Source organism: Hemiscyllium ocellatum, chromosome 6, assembly GCF_020745735.1.
Source record: "Hemiscyllium ocellatum isolate sHemOce1 chromosome 6, sHemOce1.pat.X.cur, whole genome shotgun sequence".
NCBI classification, from domain to species: Eukaryota; Metazoa; Chordata; class Chondrichthyes; order Orectolobiformes; family Hemiscylliidae; genus Hemiscyllium; species Hemiscyllium ocellatum.
The window spans coordinates 16396357-16419103 of record NC_083406.1 but is presented as its reverse complement, the minus strand read 5'-3'; the positions used below and the strand labels follow the sequence as shown (position 1 = coordinate 16419103).

Sequence of the window (22747 nt, the reverse complement as noted above, 5' to 3'; positions counted from 1 at the left end):
AACTGTTCCTCAGTGAGTAGCATTCTTCTCTTCACGACAGAAGGCTGTAGGTTTGAATTCCACTCCAGAGACCCGAACCTCTCTAATGCAGTTTGACACTGTCAATGCAGCCCTGAGGGAGTGTAGCACTTTCAGAGATGCTCCCACCCTCTCAGATAATGCAATCCACCAAAGCTGTGCCTCCCCTCTCTGTTAGTAAAAGACACCATTTGAAAATGAACAAGCTCATTTCCTAGTGTCCTCACCAATATGCATCCCCTGACCAATATCTTAAAAGCAGATAATCTGCTCATTATCCTGTCACTGCGTTTGTCAAAAGCGGATGGCCTTCCAAATATCTCGAGAATCGTAACAGTGTTATTATTGCAATCTCCATTTTCGATGTGAAGCTCTGTGGTCATGAAAGACACACAATATTAATGCAAGGAATTGCTGTTCTTCCAAAAGCAATCCATTTAAGTGTCCACTGCGGACACTGGATCTGAAATAAATACAAAGTGCTGGAGAAACTCAGTGGGTCCGGCAATATCTGTGGGAAGAGAAACAGAGTTAAAATTTCAAGTCCAGTGCTTCAGAAATAAAAGGAGCTGGAAGAAGGTGGCTTTTGTATTGTTAACAGAGTTGCGGGCGGAGAAGCAAGTGGAAAAGGTTGTGAGCATGCTCAGAGCAAAAGATAAGGGGAGTGCTAATGGTGGTAAGGAAGTGATTAGAGATGTAGAATGAGTATAAATGATGGGTGTGAAAAGGAAAAACTAGTTCCGTCCAGCTTAAATTGTCAATGTCCTCTTAGAAATTTGTCAAACCTGTTTTTCCTCGAAGAAATTACAGTTCAGTGTTATCTCTGACCTGAAGTTAGATGATACTTGGTCCACCTGATACTTTAACAAAACTAACTGAGCCTTTTCTATCTTGTTATAGACGTTGTGTAAAGGCAGCCAGGAAGTGAAGTACTACCTGATTGATGCAGAAGTGACCACACATGATGTGCCTTACCATGACTATTTTTATACACACAACCGATACTGCATCATTCAGACCTCAAAGCGCAAATGCCGGCTAAGGTAATGTAAGGTTTGTTTTTGTAAAGTCTTTGAGGATATCATCTAAACCAAAGTACATATTGTGTTTTAGAACTGCAACAATTTATTACAATCCCTATTTGTATCATTAATCTAATTGCAAAATACATCCCTTTCCCCAGGACATTGTGACTTCTGTGAATTTAAATTCTTATTTGAATTGTCCATATTGGGTCAGGATGGGATATCCATTGATGGATCAGCTGAAGCCATTGATTAAATCAACTGAATTAAAACATAGCAGAAGCCTGAAGTCTATATTGTTCTTCTACAAAGGGCCTTGGATTGGAATAAGTTTTTCACTGAGTTTTGAGGAGCGAGTGAAGGTGATAACTAGGTCCACTCTACCGTCTTGTTCAATAGAGTAAGTCCTTGTCCAGGACTTGAAAATGTGTTGCTGGAAAAGCGCAGCATCCAAGGAACAGGAGATTCGACGTTTCGGGCATAAGCCCTTCTTCAGGAATGAGGAAAGTTTGATGTTATAAAGTCAGAAAAGGACACTTCATGTTTTAATTCTCTTTCAAGGCATACTGGGCACTCAAGGGCACTCTTCCTCCCTCTACAAGGTGTTTAACTGTGGTAAAAGCTGTGGTAGGCCTCACCTCCTTCCTGTCTTTCCTTATTACTAATTACACGGCTTTATTCGGTGGGGTAAAGAGGCAGTTTCCAATCCTATGTCTGGAGGACCTGAAGCAATTATGCTGCTGCTTCCAACTAAAAAAAAGATACAATAGCAACTTCAAAACTTAGGACTTCTCTGAAATCAGTGATTACCTCTGAAGAATGAGCTTCTTTTCCTCCTTCTGTCTATTGGTAATGTTCTCTGGTTACAAACAAGACCAAGTTCCTGTTACCTGAAACATTGATTCAGAATGCCATTGGTCAAAGATAGTTCTATATCTTGGACTTGTACAGAAAAGAAGATTGGCTGGCTGTAATGGGGGAAAATGTTTAATTTGCAAAGAGCGCAGGCTGCTTCATGGAGCCATGAATTTGACAATGCTTTTGGAGAGTGCTTAACATCAGCCATTTTGTGGATGTAGTAAGAGAGAGAAGTTTCTTGGAGCAATAAGCTTTTACCTGCTCCTCTTCTCTGAAACCCACTGGAAAACCAATTCAGCACAAGTGAAGGGTTCTGAAAAGCAAATCTGAAATCGATAATATTGTCTCCAGAAAAGTGAGAATCAGCCAGCCATGACTGATCCAGGAAAATACCCCTCCACCAACAGCTTTTGTGTAAAAGTGGCTTCAGCTTCAGAATATCAGTTGGACACTCTTTCCAAGTTTGAGTGTAAACTGATCAAAGTACTTTTTAAAGTTATTGGGTGGAAACGTATTGGGCTTTGAGTAAAATGGTCTGTGGCGAGATTTTTAGTGGAATTCAAGAAATCTATTTGCTGTTTGTGAAACTTGAAAGGGTTAAGAAAAGATTTGCAAGGATGTTGCTAGGTTTGGAGGATTTGAGATATAGCCGAACAGGCTGGGGCTGTTTTCCCTGGAGCGTCAGAGGCTGAGGGGTGACCTTACAGAGGTTTATAAAATTATGAGGGACATGGATCGGGTAAATATGCAAAGTCTTTTCCCTAGGGTTGGTGAGTCCAGAGCTAGAGGGCATAGGTTTAGGGTGAGAGAGGAAAGATATAAAAGAGAGCTAAGGGGCAACCTTTTCACACAGAGGGTGGTACGTGTATGGAATGAGCTGCCAGAGGATGTGGTGGAGGCTGGTACAATTGCAACATTTAAGAGGCATTTGGATGGGTATATGAATAGGAAGGGTTTGGAGGGAAAAGGGCCAGGTGCTGGCAGGTGGGACTAGATTGGGTTGGGATATCTGGTTGGCATGGACAGGTTGGATCGAAGGGTCTGTTTCCGTGCTGTATATCTCTATGACTCTTTGTTTCATTATTGGGAGCATATCACTGCAACTTTTCAGCATTTGTTAATTGACGAGATGAGTTTCTCATTAGGCAGCAGTGAGTTACCAATTAAGGGGAATTATATCTTGTTAAATAGAGTCACACACACACTCGACTCATACAGCATGGAAACACATCCTTCGATCCAACTTGTCCATGCTGACAAGATATCCTAAATCAATCTAGTCCCATTTGCCAATATTTGGCCCATATCCCTCTAAACCCTTTCAATTCCATCCAGATTCCTTTTAAATGTTGTAATTGTACCAGCCACTACTACATCCTCTGGCAGCTCATTCCATACACGCACCACCCTCTGCGTGAAAACATTGCCCCTTAGGTCCCTTTTATATCCTTTCCCCTCTCACCTTAAATCTACGCCCTCTAGATTTGACCCTGGGCAAAACCCTTGTCTATTTATCCTATCCATGCCCCTCATGATTTATAAACTTCTATAAGGTCACCCCTCGGCCTCCGATGCTCCAGGCAAAATAACCCTAACCTATTCAGCCTCTCCCTACAATTCAAATCCTCCAATCCTGGCAATGTGCTTGTACATCTTTTCTGAACCCTCAAGTTTCACAACATCCTGTAGGATGGAGACCAGAATTGCATGCAATACTCCAAAGGCGGCCTAACTAATGTCCTATACAGCCGCAAATTGACCTCTCAACTCCTGTACTCAATGCATTGACTAATAAAGGCAAGCTTACCAAACGTGTTCTTCACTACCCTGTCAACCTGGGAATTAACTTTCAAGGAACTTTGAACTTACACTCCAAGGTCTGTTTGTTCAGCAACACTCCCCAGGACCTTACCATTAAGTGTATAAGTCCTGCTCTGTTGCCTTTCCAAAATGCAGCACCTCGTATTTATCTAAATTAAACTCCATCTGCCACTTCTCAGCCCATCTGGTCAAGGTCCTGTCGTACTCTGAGGTAACCTTCTTCACTGTCCACTACACCTCCAATTTTAGTGTCCTCTGCAAACTTACTAACCATACCTCCTATGTTCGCATTAAATCAAGTACATAAATGACAAAATGCCATATTAGTTCCGCATTTTGCTTTATTAATATTCAGCATCTTATCTTACTGAATGCACTAAACAAGTCTAGAATTCTCAGTGTAGTAGCCAGAGCAGATACCTGATGCTTCCAGCTGCTGCATGCTCCCAAGACCCTCCTCCAGGCAGCAACATCTCAGGGCATGCTCCATGGACACTCGCCATCTGCATTTGGCATATGCCAACCTATAAGTACCCTCCTGACACATCTTCAATCCATTTACACTACACTTCTGCAGTTCAGCACTCCAGTGGGAACTAGCATTGTAATGCTGCAGCAAGGAAACCAGCAGTTCAGGCAGCATCCAAGGAGCAGCGGAATCGACGTTTCGAGCAAAAGCCCTTCATCAGGAATAAAGGCAGTGAGCCTGAAACGTGGAGAGATAAGCTAGAGGAGGGTGGGGGTGGGGAGAAAGTAGCATAGAGTACAATGGGTGAGTGGGGGTGGGGATGAAGGTGATAGGTCAGAGAGGAGAGGGTGGAATGGATAGGTGGAAAAGGAGGTAGGCAGGTAGGACAAGTCCGGACAAGTCATGGGGACAGTGCTGAGCTGGAAGTTTGGAACTAGGGTGAGGTGGGGGAAGGGGAAATGAGGAAACTGTTGAAATCCACATTGATGCCCTAGGGTTGAAATGTTCCGAGGCAGAAGATGAGGCGTTTTCCTCCAGGCGTCTGGTGGTGAGGGAGCGGCGGTGAAAGAGGCCCAGGACCTCCCATGTCCTCGGCAGAGTGGGAGGGGGAGTTGAAATGTTGGGCCATGGGGCGGTGTGGTTGATTGGTGCGGGTGTCCTGGAGATGTTCCCTAAAGCGCTCTGCTAGGAGGTGCCCAGTCTCCCCAATGTAGAGGAGACCGCATCGGGAGCAACGGATACAATAAATGATATTAGTGGATGTGCAGGTAAAACTTTGATGGATGTGAAAGGTTCCTTTAGGGCCTTGGATAGAGGTGAGGGAGGAGGTGTGGGCACAGGTTTTACAGTTCCTGCGGTGGCAGGGGAAAGTGCCAGGATGGGAGGGTGAGTTGTAGGGGGGCGTGGACCTGACCAGGTAGTCACGGAGGGAAGACGGAAGGCAGAAAGGGGTGGGGAGGGAAATATATCCTTGGTGGTGGGGTCTTTTTGGAGGTGGGGAAATGTCGGTGGATGATTTGGTTTATGCGAAGGTTTGTAGGGTGGAAGGTGAGCACCAGAGGGGTTCTATCCCTTGTTACGGTTGGAGGGGTGGGGTCTGAGGGCGGAGGTGCGGAATGTGGACGAGATGCGTTGGAGGGATCTTTAACCACGTGGGAAGGGAAATTCCAACCGTAACAAGGACAGAAGTCCACATCCCGCACCTCTGCCCTCAGACCCCACCCCTCCAACCATAACAAGGACAGAATGCCCCTGGTGCTCACCTTCCACTCTACCAACCTTCACATAAATCAAATCATCCACTGACATTTCCCCACCTCCAAAAAGACCCCACCACCAGGGATATATTTCCCTCCCCACCCCTTTCCGCCTTCCGCAAAGACCGTTCCCTCCGTGACTACCTGGTCAGGTACACGCCCCCCTACAACTCACCCTCCCATCCTGGCACTTTCCCCTGCCACCGCAGGAACTGTAAAACCTGTGCCCACACCTCCTCCCTCACCTCCATCCAAGGCCCTAAAGGAGCCTTCCACATCCATCAAAGTTTTACCTGCACATCCACTAATATCATTTATTGTATCCGTTGCTCCCGATGCGGTCTTCTCTGCATTGGGGAGACTGGGCACCTCCTAGCAGAGCGCTTTAGGGAACATCTCCAGGACACCCACACCAATCAACCACACCGCCCCATGGCCCAACATTTCAACTCCCCCTCCCACTCTGCCGAGGACATGGAGGTCCTGGGCCTCCTTCACTGCCGCTCCCTCACCACCAGACGCCTGGAGGAAGAACGCTCATCTTCTGTCTCGGAACACTTCAACCCCAGGACATCAATGTGGACTTCAACAGTTTCCTCATTTCCCCTTCCCCCACCTCACCCTAGTTTCAAACTTCCAGCTCAGCACTGTCCCCATGACTTCTCTGGACTTGTCCTACCTGCCTATCTCCTTTTCCACCTATCCACTCCACCCTCTCCTCCCTGACCTATCACCTTCATCCCCTCCCCCACTCACCCATTGTACTCTATGCTACTTTCTCCCCACCCCCACCCTCCTCTAGCTTATCTCTCCACGCTTCAGGCTCACTGCCTTTATTCCTGATGAAGGGCTTTTGCTCGACGCGTCGATTTCGCTGCACCTTGGATGCTGCCTGAACTGCCGTGCTGTTCCAGCACCACTGATCCAGCATCTGCAGTGATTGATTTTACCAGCAAGGAAACCAGGCCTATATAGGGACTTGGATTGGACCAAGCTGCATCACCAGGCTGATCTCTTGCTGTTATAGTGCCCATCCACTCTGAGCCTATGTGCTCAGCATTGCCCTGACTTGCCTTTTTGCCCTATTCCTCCTCAGTCAGATACACCATGGTGATATTACTGCTCTATTGATGTGCCATTTAGTGCAGACACTGAACCTGGAAGCCTGTCGTTGCTGGCCTTTAATTAAGTGAAAGGGGAGAGCCTTTACACAGGAGGCCCCAGCATGGCAAGTCGAGAATAGCCTTCGACATCAGAGGCTTGGGCACAGTCACTGGGGTGGTCAGAGTCAGTATTGTGTGAGGAGCTGCATGTAACACCCGACTTGACTCTTTCTGTCCTATTTCTCTCCTGGAGTAAGAGAGGCAGGTATTACAGGGTATGAAAGTGGGTAACACATCTCTCTCCCTATTGGTGCAGAAGATACCGAAGGAGTGACTCGGTAGAACATTAGAGCGCAGTACAGGCCCTTCGGCCCTCGATGTTGCGCTGACCTGTGAAACCAATCTGAAGCCTATCTAACCTACACTATTCCATTTTCATTCATGTGTTTATGCAATGACCATTTAAATGCCCTTAAAGTTGGCGAGTCTGCTACAATTGCAGGCAGGGAGTTCCACACCCCTACGACTCTCTGAGTAAAGAAACTGCCTCTGACATCTGTCCTATATCTATCACCCCTCAATTTAAAGTTGTGTTCCCTCATGTTTGCCATCACCATCTGAGGAAAAAGATTCTCTCTGTCCACTCTATATAACCCTCTGATTATCTTACATGTCTCAATTAAATCACCTCTCAACCTTCTTCTCTCTAATGAAAACAGCTTCAAGTCCCTCAGCCTTTCCTCATAAGACCTTTGCTGAAAATGTGTTGCTGGAAAAGCGCAGCAGGTCAGGCAGCATCCAAGGAGCAGGAGAATTACGTTTCGGGCATGAGCCCGAAACGTCGATTCTCCTGCTCCTTGGATGCTGCCTGACCTGCTGCGCTTTTCCAGCAACACATTTTCAGCTCTAATCTCCAGATCTGCAGTCCTCACTTTCTCTTCATAACACCTTTGCCTGGTATGAAGGAGAATCCTAGTAAATCTCCTCTGAACCCTTTTCAAAGCTTCCACATCCTTCCTATAATGTGGTGACCAGAACTGTACGCAATACTCCAAGTGCAGCTGCACCAGAGTTTTGTACAGCTGCAGCATAACCTCATGGCTCGAAACTGAATTCCTTTATCAATGAAAGCTAACACAATGAATGTTTTATTAACAACCCTATCAACCTGGGTGGCAACTTTCAGAGATCTATGTACATGGATACCGAGATCTCTCTGGTTATCTACACGACCAAGAATCTTGCCATTAGTCCAGTACTCCTTATTCCTGTTGCTCCTTCTAAAGTGAATCACCTCACACTTCTCCACATTAAACTCCATTTGCTACCTCTCAGCCCAGCAGATTATCTATGTCCCTCTGTAACCTGTATCATCCTTTGGCACTATCCAAATTCCACCAACCTTAGTGTCATCTGCAAATTTACTAACCCATCCTTTATGCCCTCATCCTGGTCATTTATAAAACTGACAAACCGCCTCAGAACAGATCCTTGCGGGATCCCACTAGTAACTGAGCTCCAGAATGAACATCTCCCATCAACCATTACCCTCTGTCTTCTTTCAGCTCGCCAATTTCTGAACCAAACCACTAAATCACCTTCAATCCCATGCCTCCATATTTTGTACAATAGCCTAACGTGGGGAACCTTATCAAATGCCTTACTGAAATCCATATACATCATATCAACTGCTTTATCCTCATCCTCCTGTTTGGTCACCTTCTCAAAAAAACTCAATAAGGTTTGTGAGAACTAACCACCCTTGACAAAACTGTGTTGACTATCCGTAATCAAGTTATTCCTTTCTAGATGATTATAAAACCTATCTCTTATCATTTTTCCTTACACTTTACCCAAAACCGAAGTAAGGCTCACTAGTCTATAATTGCCAGGAGAAAGTGAGGACTGCAGATGCTGGAGATTAGAGATGAGAGTGTGGCGCTGGAAATGCACAGCAGGCCAGGCATATCCAAGGAGCAGGAGAATTGATGTTTCGGGCAAAAGCCTTCCTGATGAAGGGCTATAATTACCAGGGTTGTCTCTGTTCCCCTTCTTGAACAAGGAGACAACATTTGCTATCCTCCAGACTTCTAGTACTATTCCCGTAGACAATGACGATGGCTCTGCAATCTTCTCCCTGACTTCCCAGAGAATCCTGCGATAAATCCCATCCAGCCTAGGGGACTTACCTATTTTCACACTTTCCAGAATTGTTAACACCTCCCCCTTGTGAACCTCAATCCTGTCGAGTCTAGTAGACTATACCTCAGTATTCTCCTCAACAACATTGTCTTTTTCCAGTGTGAATACTGATGAAAAAATTCATTTAGCGCTTCCCCTTTCTCCTCGGACTCCACGCACAACTTCCCACTGCTGTCCTTGACGGGCCCTAACATTACTCTAGTCATTCTTTTATTCCTCATATACCTACAGAAAGCCTTAGGGTTTTCCTTTGATCCTATCTGCTAACAACTTCTCATGTCCCCTCCTGGCTGTTCTTAGCTCTCTCTTTAGGTCTTTCCTGGCTAACTTCTCAAGCGCCCTTACTGAGCCTTCACATCTCATCCTAACATGTACCTTCTTCTTCCTCTCGACAAGCGATTCAACTTTTTTAGTAAGCCACGGCTGTCTCGCTTGACCACTTCCTCCCTGCCTGACAGGTTCATACTTTTCAGTATCTGTTTCTTGAATAAGCTCCACATTTCAATTGTGTCCATCCCCCCTGCAGTTTCCTTCCCCATCCTATGCATCCTAAATCTTGCCTATTCGCATCATAATTGCCTTTCTCCCTCAGCTATAACTCTTGCCCTGCGGTATATACCTATCCCTTTTGATCTCTAAAGTAAATGTAACCAAATTGTGGTCACTATAGCAAAGTGTTCACCTACCTCCAAATCTAACACCTGGCCAGGTTCATTATCCAGTACCAAATCCAATGTGGCCTCGCTCCGTGTTGGCCTGTCTACATACAGTATCAGGAAATCCTCCTGCACACACTGGACAAAACTGATCCATCTAAATTACTCAAATTATAGTATTTCCAGTCAACGTTTGGACAGTTGAAGTCCCCCATAACAATTACCCTGTTACTCTTGCTTATATCCAGAATCATCGTTGCTATCCTTTCCTCTACATCTCTGGAACTAGATTAGATTAGATTACTTACAGTGTGGAAACAGGCCCTTTGGCCCAACAAGTCCACACCGACCCACCGAAGCCCAACCCACCCATACCCCTACATTTACCCCTTTCCTAACACTACAGGAAATTTAGCATGGTCAATTCACCTGACCTGCACATCTTTGGATTGTGGGAGGAAACCGGAGCACCCGGAGGAAACCCACGCAGACACGGGGAGAACGTGCAAACTCCACACAGTCAGTCGCCTGAGGCGGGAATTGAACCCGGGTCTCTGGCGCTGTGAGGCAACAGTGCTAACCACTGTGCCACCGTGCTGCCCACTAAACTATTTGGAGGCCTATAGAAAACTCCCAACAGGGTGACCTCTTCTTTCCTGTTTCTAATCTCAACCCATGTTACCTCAGTAGACGAGTCCTCAAACGTCCTTTCTGCCAACATAATGCTGTCTTTGACTAACATGCCACACCTCCCCCTTTTTTCCCCCCTCTGTTCTAACTGAAACATCTAAATCCCGGAACCTGCAACAACCATTCCTGTCCATCTATCCATGCTGTATCCATGTCTCTGAAATGGTCACAATATCGAAGTACCAGGTGCCAGCCCATGCTGCCAGTTCATAGAGTCATAGATATGTACAGCATGGAAACAGACCCTTCGGTCCAACCCATCCATGTCAACCAGATATCCGAACCCAATCTAGTCCCACCTGACAGTACCTGGCCCATATCCCTCCAAACCCTTCCTATTCATATACCCATCCAAATGCCTCTTAAATGTTGCAATTGTACCAGCCTCCACCACTTCCTCTGGCAGCTCATTCCATACACGTACCACCCTCTGCATGAAAAAGTTGCCCCTTAGGTCTGTTTTATATCTTTCCCCTCTCATCCTAAACCTATGCCCTCTAGTTCTGGATTCCCCGGTCCCAGGGAAAAGACTTTGTCTATTTATCCTATCCATACCCCTCATAATTTTATAAACCTCTATAAGGTCACCCCTCAGCCTCCGACGCTCCAGGGAAAACAGTCCCAGCCTGGTCAGCCTCTCCCTATAGCTCAAATCCTCCAACCCTAGCAACATTTTTGTAAATCTATTCTGAACCCTTTCAAGTTTCACATCTTTCTGATAGGAAGGAGACCAGAATTACTCGCAATATTCCAACAGTGGCCTAACCAATGTCCTGTACAGCCGCAACATGACCTTCCAGCTCCTGCACTCAATACTCTGACCAATAAAGGAAAGCATACCAAACATCGCCTTCACTATCCTATCTACTTGCGACTCCACTTTCAAGGAGCTATGAACCTGCACTCCAAGGTCTCTTTGTTCAGCAACACTCCCTAGGACCTTACCATTAAGTGTATAAGTCCTGCTAAGATTTGCTTTCCCAAAATGCAACACCTCGCATTTATCTGAATTAAACTCCATCTGCAACTTCTTAGCCCATTGGCCCATCTGGTCAAGATCCTGTTGTAATCTGAGGTAACCCTCTTCGCTGTCCGCTACACCTCCAATTTTGGTGTCATCTGCAAACTTACTAACTGTACCTTATATGCTCGCATCCAAATCATTTATGTAACTGACAAAAAGTAAAGGACCTTGTGGCACTCCACTGGTCACCGTCCTCCAGTCTGAAAAACAACCGTCCACCACTACCCTCTGTCTTCTACCTTCGAGCCAGTAGCACCTCGAGGTCACCACCCCATCCAGTAGCACCTCGAGGTCACCAATTACCCCTATCGGCCAGAGCCAGGGCAAATGTCAGGAGCCATGCAGGATGCCTCTGGAATGACCGTGCTCATCTGTGTACACAGTGAGGCTTTTAAAGGTGGTGAGGGCACAAGGAGCACCTATCTTCCGGCTGATATCTGATCAGTGGGGAGTCAATCCGGGAATGGCGTGTGGTAAGATGGAGATGGAATCAAACATGAGGGGCATCATTGGTGTCAGGCAGGGTAGTTAATGAGACATGTTTGGAAAGACGTGGCAATATGAGAATCCCTTTATTTAAAAAAAAACTTAAAAGCAACTTCCACTGAGCCAATAATTTCACGATTCAGCCCATTGTGTCCTTTTTCCCATGAGAGGCAGCTTTATTGTTCATGGTTCCTATTTGTACATACGTGGTCAGTGTAAATCCTTTTGGTAATGATAACTCCATATTGATTAACCTTTTGTTTGCAATAAACTCATTCTTATTATATTTGATATTGGGCTATATAAAACCTGAATAATTTCAAAGAAGGCATTATATTAAAGGTACAGCTGATAAATTCATTACCTTGACCTCTCAGTGGGGGAGCTGATTTACATGAAGCTAGAATATTGTACCGCTAGAGGCTATTTGCAATGATACGTAATTTGTATGTCACATATTGTTGGCAGTGCAATTCACTTATGAGTTAGTTTGCTAAAACATTCCCATGAAATTAGATAATAGATGTCATTGATGAAGGTTAAATTAACATGTTAGTAACATCACATTCCTTTCTGACAGCAAACAAATAAGATGTATCTATAAGTCAGATTCCACCTTGGTCTGACTTAATCTTTTGAAATGTTTCCGAGAAATCAAACTGCAGGCATACAATTGTTAAGCGTTTCATATTTACACAGCTTTGCAATACAGAGACCATTCAGTTATTTCAAGGACAAAACTGCTATTTCAATAGATAGTCAAAATACTTAGCGATTTTTGAGAAGATTTATAGCTCAGGTGGTTGATAGGTCTGCTGAGCTTGAAGGTTTGTATTCAGATGTTTCGTCACCATACTAGGTAACACCATCAGTGAGAGTCTCTGGTGAAGCACTGGTGGTATGTCCCACCTCTCTCTTTATAGAACTTGGCTTCTTAAGGTGGGACATAGTACCAGCGCTTCACTGAAGATTCTCGCTGATGATAGTATGATGACGAAATGTCTGAAAACAAACCTTCAAGTTCATCGTGCTAACTTACAGACTTACAATAATTATTGGCTAGAAGTGGCAGCCTTCTGCCATTATTATTGCTAGATAAGTGAATTTTATAGAAATTCAGTACCAGACTTCCCATGAGGGGAGAATTTTTATCCTAATTAATTCTTGACCTACTGGTTTCTCTTGAGCATTATTTTGCGCAATCATTCTTTAAATTTTTGTGAAGTAAATGTAATCCATTTGTAACTGAATTACAACATTTTTAAAAACATAATCCATCCTTTTTAAACTTCTCATGCAAATTACCAGCACCGCCTCGAGAAGGGGACTGACAAACAAGATGAGGAAGATGATGGTTATATTTAACAAGTGTTGTCATTGGGTGAACTAATAAATAGGGTCTTTGTCTTTGGTACTTTCACAGTATGGCTTAAAATGTAAATCTTTTAGAAATGCCAATCTTCAAGCTTTTTGAGATATGTCTTGCATTTCAAGAACTTTTATTTCTTCAGCTAGGAAATTGTCAAGGCATGTAGTCTTTACTGTGTCCAGTATAATTTCTTCATTGTATATTATAGCAGAGTGATTAATATGCCACATGTTGCAAATGTGTAATCTATAAGTCTGGTGCTCTCAATGGCTTTAAAGGGGTCTCATAGTTGGCTAGTTTTGAGATGATGGATATTTTCTTCATCTACCTCACAATGATAGTGCTACGTCACACCACGGATGGCATTTTTCTACTTTCTTATTGCTACCTCTACATAATTTTTGAACTAAATCCAATATTTTATTTTGCCCTGTGGCTTCCTTAACCTGCAGTATGCCAGAACTGGCCACAATGAACTGAATATATGAACTTCTTCCTCTTGCACCTTCTCTCAAAGTTGGACATTAACGTGAGTCAAATAATCCTGAGATTACCATTCTGAATGTCATTCTCCTCGGCTTGGATCCTAACTATTCCTATCACCTCCTTGTGCTCCCTCCTTCCCCAAGACCCGTGCTCCGTCTTGCCTGCATTCCCAGCTCCTTCGTGCACCATGACCTCTGGTTACTGACTGCCCTTTCCCAATTTTTTTACATCCTGTCTATAATTTTTTTTTACCCTGGTATCAGGGAAGCAACCTTTTTTTTTTAACAGGACTCAATCATGGATACAATAAGGTTACCTATAACTCTCTCACCCTGAATGTTATCCTGAAACATATGCAATGTAGAAAGTTCTGTTGAAAAGTTATTGACATTAAATGTTAACTCATTCTTTCTGCTTAAGTGCTGCAACCCTTGTTGATTATTTCCATTATTTTCTGAGTTTTTCTTTCAGATTTCTAACACCTGCAGTATTCTGTGTTTTTCACAAAGGTTTTCATTATGTTTGGACAAAGTGGGATTTAAACTTATCACTGGCAGGACTAGTGGACAAAATGTTTTAACTATTTTGTGAAACTCTTTACTAACCTAGTCTCATAAACTGCCTGCAGTAGGATGTGTGCAAAGGTGTATTCTCTTTCTAAATAGATTTAGCTTTTATAGACTTGACATAGTTTGATAGCATAAAAAAATTTCTTTTTTGTTTGTTGATAACATTGCTACATCTTTTTTGTTGCAGAGTTTCAACAGATGTGTGCTACAGAAAACAGCCATGGGGTTTGGTGAAGTCTTTCATACAGAAAAACTCATGGAGTGGTTTAGAAGATTACTTCAAACAATTAGGTTTCTGCTAAATTTAACTATTTGATGTATAGATATGAAGTACATTTGATGGTCAAGTGGGATCACTCGAACATACCTGAAGGGAAAGTGCATTTAAGTGTGTAATTGACTTACGTTTGTGCCTTTGTGGATAACTATTCCAATGAAAGTGATGTTGAATTTATGTAAATCAGAAGGTAGAAGTTCAATTGATTAGATTAGATTAGATTCCCTACAGTGTGGAAATAGGCCCTTCAGCCCAACCAGTCCACACCGACCCTCTGAAGAGTGACTCACCCAGACCCATTTCCCTCTTACTGATGCGCCTAGCGCTATGGGCAATTTAGCGTGGCCAATTCACCTGACCTGCACATCTTTAGATTGTGAGGAAACTGGAGCACCCGGAGGAAACCCACGCAGACACGGGGAGAATGTGCAAACTCCACACAGACAGTCACCCGAGGCTGGAATCGAACCTGGGACTGTGGTGCTGTGAGGCTGCAGTGCTAACCACTGATCCACCGTGCCACCCTGAATGAATTGATAGGAGTCTGGACAATAGTTGATCTTGGGGTTCCATGCTATTTCAGAAGAAATCAGTGCAGACTTCATTCCTGATTTCAGCATCAGCAATATCTTGTTTTACTTCATTCCTGATTGGATTGCAGTATATCCTGCTGGGGTGTGTATCTGTCCAACAATTACAACTTGCAATTATCGTATACTTTTTAATGTACAGAAAAAGCTAAATTGTGTGACACGAACATCAAAAAAAAACATTTTCCACACAGAAACTCATGGGATATATCAAGTCAGATGTCTGAAAATTTGGTTAAACTTGTAGACTTCGAGTATTGTCTTAAAGGAGGAGAGAGATAAAGAGCCAGATAACTTTAGGGAGAGAATTCCAGAGCTGTGGATGTTGGCAACTCAGATGGTTTGAATCAAAAGGAGAGGTTGGATCGGCTGAGACTTTTTTCACTGGAACATAAGAGGTTGAGAGGTGACTTTGATAGTTTATAAAAATCATGAGGGGCATAGATAAGGTCAATGGCTGATGTCTTTATCCCCAGGGTGGGAGATTTCAAAACCAGGGGGCATAGGTTTAAGTTGGGCAGAGAAAGATTTAAAGAAGATATGAGGCGCAACCTTTTTACACAGAAAGTAGTTAGCGTATGGAATGAACTTCCAGAGGAATTGGTTTTAAACAACGTTTTAAAGACCTTTTTAGATAGGTACATGAATAAGAAATGTTTGGAGGGAGATGTGCTATGAGAAGGCAATCAGGATTAGTTTAGTTTGGGATTATGGTCAGGAAGATCATTTGGGTGGTCAACAATTTTGTCAGATTAGACTCGAGAAAGCAGCACCACTTTTTATTTGTTTCTAGATCCCATTGGAAGGTTGGCCACTCGCATGTAAATTATTTCTGACAAATAATTTATCTTTATAATTATTCCCCTCATGTTGCACACACTTGCTGCTTGTGATATGAATGGGTTATCAAGGTGACCATGTTATTTAGAGTCCAAGTCTTTCTCACTCAGACTGTTGCCTTGTCTGTGTAGAAACGGAAGTGATACACTTTGAAACAGCCAGATATTCTACACATACATCTCATTGCTGCAGCTGGGTTGTTACTTTTTCGGAGTGAGGTGGCTTTATGGTATGTCTCGTTGTTACAGAATCTGACTTGTTGGTTGAAGAAGCAGTGCACAATCCAATCTCCGCCGAATTGGGCCAGTCTGGACTTCGGAGACGTCGGCGAACACTCAATCGGAGCCCCGCGGACCAGTTTACCAGTTTAGCTCCTCGTCTGGATGTAGATACGAGGCAAATGTACACTGGTAATGTCTTTTCAGCACGTATGAAGCAGCTATAGGAATAGCCACTAATGTCATTGGGATTGACACTAAAATCCAGGAGGGTTTTAAAAGATTGTATTTGCTTGTGGAACACGATCCTGGCTGGCTGGGCTGTCCCGAGTTGCCTTTCGAGAAGGTGTGGTGAGCTGTCATCTTGAACTGCTGCAGCCCATGTGCTGGAGGTAGACCCGTAATACTGGGAGAAAGTAAGGCCTGCAGATGCTGGAGATCAGAGTCAAGAGTGTGGTGCTGGAAAAGCACAGCAGGTCAGGCAGCCTCCAAAGAGCAGGAGAATCAACATTTCGGGCATAAACCCTTCATCAGGAATGACGTGGTTTGGAGTCGCCGGTGTTGGACTAGGGTGTACCAAGTTAAAAACTTACACAACCCCAGGTTATAGTCCAGTAGGTTTATTTGGAAGCACCAGCTTTCTGAGCGCTGCTCCTTCATCAGGTGATTCATCAATGCTCCAAAACTAGTGCTTCCAAATAAACCTGTTGGACTATAACCTGGGGCTGTGTGATTTTTAACTTTGTATATCAGGAATGAGGCCTCATTTCCAATGAACAGCTTATGCCCGAAACGTCGATTCTCCTGCTCCTTGGATGCTGCCAGACACACAATACTGTTAGGGATGGACTCCCAGGAGCTTGACCCAGAAGGAATGGTGAGATAAGCCCAAGTCCTGATGGGGAGTGGCTTGGAAGGGAACTTTCAGCTGGTGGTGGTGTTTCCATTGTCTGAAGATAGCGCAGCAAACTTTGTGACAAGCTTTTATCATTTCCTGACTATTCAAAAGCACCAAACCTTTGACAGGCTGTTCATTTTCATAACTTGGTTTAGAGTTTCTTAATCTGTGACTGAGAAAGAAAGGTGTGGAGATATCTATGACTTGATCAAACTGCCTGTCAAAATATGTAGGGAAAAGACACAGACTGTTCTCTGCATTCTTCTCAACCCTCGCTGCCAAGCTGCATTTCAACACGTGCCATGTATACCCATAATGCTGCACCCAAACAGGAATTAAGCCCCTGAGGGAATAAATATGGGATTGTATCTGGGAAAAAAAAATGAATTCTCAGGAATCTTGTCCGGTCAGTGGACTGGAGGCTCTTGTACACCTGATCCTGCCACGTGCATCCAACCCGAACACCTAACTAACTTTGTCTCTGAATTTGAGATGAGATCGCGCTGAGGTGAGAATGATGGGGGGCACATTCGGGTGCACTGCACTTCCTGCTGAATCCTCCTAGGGAGTCTGGGGTAAGGGGAGACAGGCAGAGAAGTGGATCGGAGGCAGCAATCAGGTCATCCTTGCTCTCAGTGAATGGTGGAGCAGTTTTGAGAGGGTTAACAATCCTAGTCCTGCACCTATTCTGTTTGACGTTCTATGCTTTTACTATACTGCCTGCAGCTAGAGCATACTCGTTCTATTTTTGTTATCTTTCTTGCAGACAGAGGAAGTAATTTGGAAAGTAAACCAATACTCCAGAATCGGGGCCTTTTGAAGTTTGTGTTGGGCATGAGTGCAATGTAAGTACGTTTTGAAAGATTTTTCAGAAATTTTGTTGCAAGAACACCATTAAAGGTAGACAAAAAGATTCCAGATCTAATTCTAAGCTACTATCAGCGTAACACCTGTAAACGATTGGGCAAAAGTATACAATATGCATCAAATCTTAAACACATTCGGGTCCAATTTAAATGAAGGTTGCCCATACCCTTAAGAGTGCATGTATCATGAATTCAGGAGTACCCCGCACATGTTTCATGTATTTACTCTCATTTTTAAGCACTGCTGTGGTGGTTCAGTGTAGTCCAATATTATGCTCATTATGAACAGACATTGCACAGAAGTACAATTGTTATATACGCAGTAAGTCTAAATCTAGATTGTAAAGCTGAACATATAGTCTTCCTTTTGGAATACTGCATTCAATTTTAATCTCTTTCCTGTAGCAAGGATGTTGTGAAACTTGAAAAGGTTCAGAAAAGATTTACAAGGATGTTGCCAGGGTTGGAAGGTTTGATCTATTGGGAGAGGCTGAACAGGCTGGGGCTGTTTTCCCTCGAGTGCCGGAGGCTGAGGGGTGACCTTTAGAAGTTTGTAAAATTTGAGGGACATCGGTAGGGTAAATAGACAAGGCCTTATCCCCTGGGTAGGGGAGTCCAAAACTAAACAGCATATGTTTTAGGTGAGAGGGGAAAGATTTAAAAGGGACCTAAGGGGCAACTTTTTCACCTATAGGATGGTGCGTGTATGGAATGAGCTGCCAGAGGAAGTGGTGGAGGCTGGTACAAATACAGCATTTAAAAGGCATCTGGTTGGGTATATGAAGAGTTTAGAGGGAATATGGGCCAAATGCTGGTAAATGGGACTAGATTAATTTAGGATAATCGGACGGCATGGACAAGTTGGACAGATGGGTCTGTTTCCATGCTGTTCAGCTCTTTGACTCTAAGTAGCAGTGTGTTGCATTTATTAACGATTTTTTTGAAAAAAAGGTTGATCTAGTTATCTTTGCAAGCGTATTACAGGTAGCAAGAACTTTTTAAAATAATTTTTAGTTTGGAAGTTATACCTTGGTGCATTAAATATTCTTCTCTGTTTTTAGTTTTTGTAGGAAAAGTAGATGTCACAGAATTCACCTTTGAACCTGTATAGCTAATCCAATTACTTTTTTTATTTCAGACTCTTTATCCTCGCCTTGTTGAATTTAGTCCTCTACTTTAAACTTCTGAACATTGAAAAAGTGGCTCAAAAAGTCCATTCATCAAACAAGATCAGAATATCCGAAAAACTGAGTGCTGGGTAAGTGATGCTCCACTTAAAAGCAACATATTGCAAGAGCAAAGTGCAAAAGAATTAATTGCAGGTTAGCTTAAAACATCATCGATTCACATATTAAAAAACACTTGTATTTATATGGAAATAATCCTTGATCAACATTATACTTCAGTTCGTGAGATTAGCTCCTTTTTAAGTGAAACAACTTTTAGTGAAATATAAGTTTCCATAGAAACCAATGTAAAAGCTGAAGTTAGATTCTCAATGACCTTCCTATAGCAGCAAAAGTTACAAGCCCTGGTAATTTGAACTTATTGACATGGTTAAACTGCTGCGTTATTAAATGAAATAACTTTTAAGTATTTTTCAACATGTAATTTTCCATTTTAAAAGAAAGCTATAATAATCTACTACACAGAATTTTTGAGGATGCAGCTAACTTGCTGGAACTCTCCCTCACCACCGACTGCAGCTGTTGTAATTCATACTTTTCGATAATATGATTTCTCCTACCTCCTGCCAGTGAGATTGGGACTTCAGCATTGTATCAAATCTGGGAGAGGCTGGAGAGAGATAGGGGGATGCAAGTGACAGGGAAGGTACAGGCAGAGAGAGCAAGACCCATGCCTTTGTGGATGTAGAGGCTGTCAGTCAAGGAGAGGTATTGGAGATTGCAGAGGAGACACAGGAGAGGCCTCAAATCAAGGAAGAGGGAACCATGTGTTTCAGGGAGGATGCAGGGAGAGGCTAACAATCTTAGTGCTGAAAATGTGTTGCTGGTTAAAGCACAGCAGGTCAGGCAGCATCCAAGGAACAGGAAATTCGATGTTTCGGGCTCGAGCCCTTCATCAGGAATGAGAAAAGTTTGTCCAGCAGGCTAAGATAAAAGGTAGGGATATACCTACCTACCTTTTATCTTAGCCTGCTGGACAAACTTTCCTCATTCCTGATGAAGGGCTCGAGCCCGAAACGTCGAATTTCCTGTTCCTTGGATGCTGCCTGACCTGCTGCGCTTTAACCAGCAACACATTTTCAGCTCTGATCTCCAGCATCTGCAGACCTCACTTTTTACTTGACAATCTTAGTGGACAGGCAAAGGTAACAGCAGAGGTTCAGAGAATAGAATTTGGAGGATAAGGCAGATGAACGTGTGGCTGGAAAGTTGGTGTAGGAGGGAAGGCCTCAAAGCCTTGAGACACTGAGACTGGCCTTGTGCAAGATGGCACCCGTTCAGACTGGATGGATTAAACCTGTATAGAGCTGCGATTGAGTTCCTTGCAGGTGTTTTGCTTGTGCTGTCGAGAGGGCTTTCAATCAACTTGGCAGGAGTTTGGGGAGTTTGATAGGCTTTCCTTTGTTAGTCAGAGCATTGAGTATAGGAGTTGCGAGGTCATGTTGCGGCTGTACAGGACATGGGTTAGGCCACTTCTGGAATATTGTGTAATACTGGTCTCCTTCCTATCGGAAGGATGTTGTGGAACTTGAAAGGGTTGAGAAAAGATTTACAAGGATGTTGCCAGGGTGGGAGGGTTTGAACTATAGGGAGAGGCTGAATAGGCTGGAGCTGTTTTCCCTAGAGCGTCGGAGGCTGAGGGGTGACCTTGTAGAGGTTTATAAAATCTTGAGGGGCCTGGATAGGATAAATAGACAAAGCCTTTTTCTTGGGGTAGGGGAGTCCAGAACTAGAGGGCATAGGTTTAAGGTGAGAGGGGAAAGATATAAAAGAGACCTAACAGGCAACCTTTTCACTCGGAGGGTGGTACGTGTATGGAATGAGCTGCCAAGGGAAGTGTTAGATGCTGGTACAACATTTAAAAGGCATCTGGATGGGTTTATGAATAGGAAGTGTTTAGAGGGATATGGGCTAAGTGCTGGCAAATGGGACTATATTAGGTTAGGATATCTGGTCAGCATGGATGAGTTGGACCAAAGGGTCTGTTTCCTTGTTGTATATCTGTATGACTCCAATACAACTATGACTCTAATCTGCTGTGAGCCCTTCCTGACCTGCTCCCATGTACTGAGGAATGCAGCCCTTACATAAAAACTCCAAGGAAGATCTGCTCACTATTATCTCTGCAGCATGTCCCGGTTCATCCTTATGCCATTGTTTAGAACATTGTCTTTAGCGAGTGAATGTGGGTGAATTGTGTAGGTGAGGAACAATAGGGTGGATAAGGTAAGGATAGGAGTTAGTCAGGCAGGGTCAGAGCTGGGTGAGATTGAAGGTGGGTGGAGTGCCATTGGAGGGTGGGTGAGGGGGGCGGGGTGGCGGTGGTGTTGACTGAGACCCAGGGAGATAGTGGGAAAAGGAATCAGTCTAAGACTGGTAGAGTTAGGAAAAAGAGGAAGTCAAATAGGCAGGTAGGAACAAAGCAGAGAATGAAGTAGGACTGATAAACTGCTTTTATTTCAATGTAAAAGTCCTAACGGATAAGGCAGATGAACTGAGAGCACAGTTGGGAACGTGGGCCAGGGGTATCATAGCTATTATAGACACACGGCTCAGAATTGGGCAGGACTGGCAGCTTAATAATCCAGGATATAGATGCTGTCCAAAAGATGGGGGGGAGGGGGCTAGAGAGGAGGGGGCTTGGCGTTTTTGATTAGGGATAGCATAACAGCTGTACTTAGGATATTCTGGAAAATGATTTGGGTGGAACTGAGAAATAAGAAAGGGATGATCACCTTATTGGGATTGTCCTATAGACCCCACCCTCCCCCGATAGTCAGCAGGAAATTGAGAAACAAATTTGTCAGGAGATCTGAGTCATCTGTAAAAATAATAAGGTGGTAATCGGTTACATAGCAGGAGCTCTTGTTATTTAGACCTCTGTTTTATTATTGACTGTGTGTGGATTGAGAAGATAAACTCCTGATCAAGGATATTCACAGCTTGCCCACAGGAAAGGTAAGTCCACTGAAAGAAGGTGATTACGAGCTAAAGCTATGTGGGAATGTCTGCCATTATATGGAACAAACTGGGCAATCTGTATTCAGTTCTATAAGTCTGTTTAATTCCCACCAAAGAGTTTTTCCTGTGAATTTTCATTTATGTACACTTAATTACTAAGCTCACCTGATTTAGATTTGAGCATCAACACAAGCAATAGATATAGCAATGACATATATCCTAACAGGAGAGCAGGCACTTGAATAGGGAACTTTACAGGAGCTGTCCTGCAAACATTCAGATCTAGCTTCAAACTTATCCTGAAAGCCACTTCACATTTTGCTGAGACTATGTGTATGTTTACCTTTTTATTTCCTACAGTTTGGATCAAGAGATAACAACAAAGGGAACAAAATGGCAGAATGATGCTGAACTTCACCATCTGCGTGCAGTGATCAATGATTCGATTTTACTTCTCGAACAGGTATTTTTGAGCAGAGCGAAATTGTTTGGATTTTCACATCAGGTGGCAGGCCCAGTCCTGTTGTAGTGATCCTGCCCTCTGTCTGTCTCACATGCTCGCCGGTCAAATTCAATAGGAGATCCAAGCCCTCAGTGCCTTAGAGTCGGCAGGTCAAAAGCTTGCCTCCATTCCAAAGCCTCAGCCTGCCACTTCCGAGACTCTCCTAAATTCTGCCCAATTTAACCACTTCCCTCGCTCATTCTTCAATTTTACCCTTGACCCTGTTAAAACAATCGGATGTTGGAAAAGGAAGTAGGAGTAAGTTAGTCAGCTATTGGGTCTTCTCAGCGATGCCATGATATTGTGAATGTTGAGAGTTGTGGGTCTTAACTCTGCCTTGTTTTCTGTTTGTGTGTACGCCCCCCCCCCCCCCAAC

The 22747-nt window shown here is 43.8% G+C and overlaps 1 protein-coding gene across 2 annotated transcripts in view; it reads left to right on the top strand.

Moving 5' to 3' along the window:
- The window catches only part of gramd1c (GRAM domain containing 1c), a 54669-nt gene that overhangs the window by 27129 nt on the left and 4793 nt on the right, over window positions 1-22747 (top strand). For both annotated transcript variants that reach the window (XM_060826488.1, XM_060826489.1), the window contains exons 7-12: window positions 919-1061; window positions 14220-14323; window positions 15988-16149; window positions 17622-17700; window positions 18860-18979; window positions 22230-22332. In XM_060826488.1, coding sequence (XP_060682471.1) covers window positions 919-1061; window positions 14220-14323; window positions 15988-16149; window positions 17622-17700; window positions 18860-18979; window positions 22230-22332 — 711 coding nt within the window. The remainder of the gene's footprint in view (window positions 1-918; window positions 1062-14219; window positions 14324-15987; window positions 16150-17621; window positions 17701-18859; window positions 18980-22229; window positions 22333-22747) is intronic.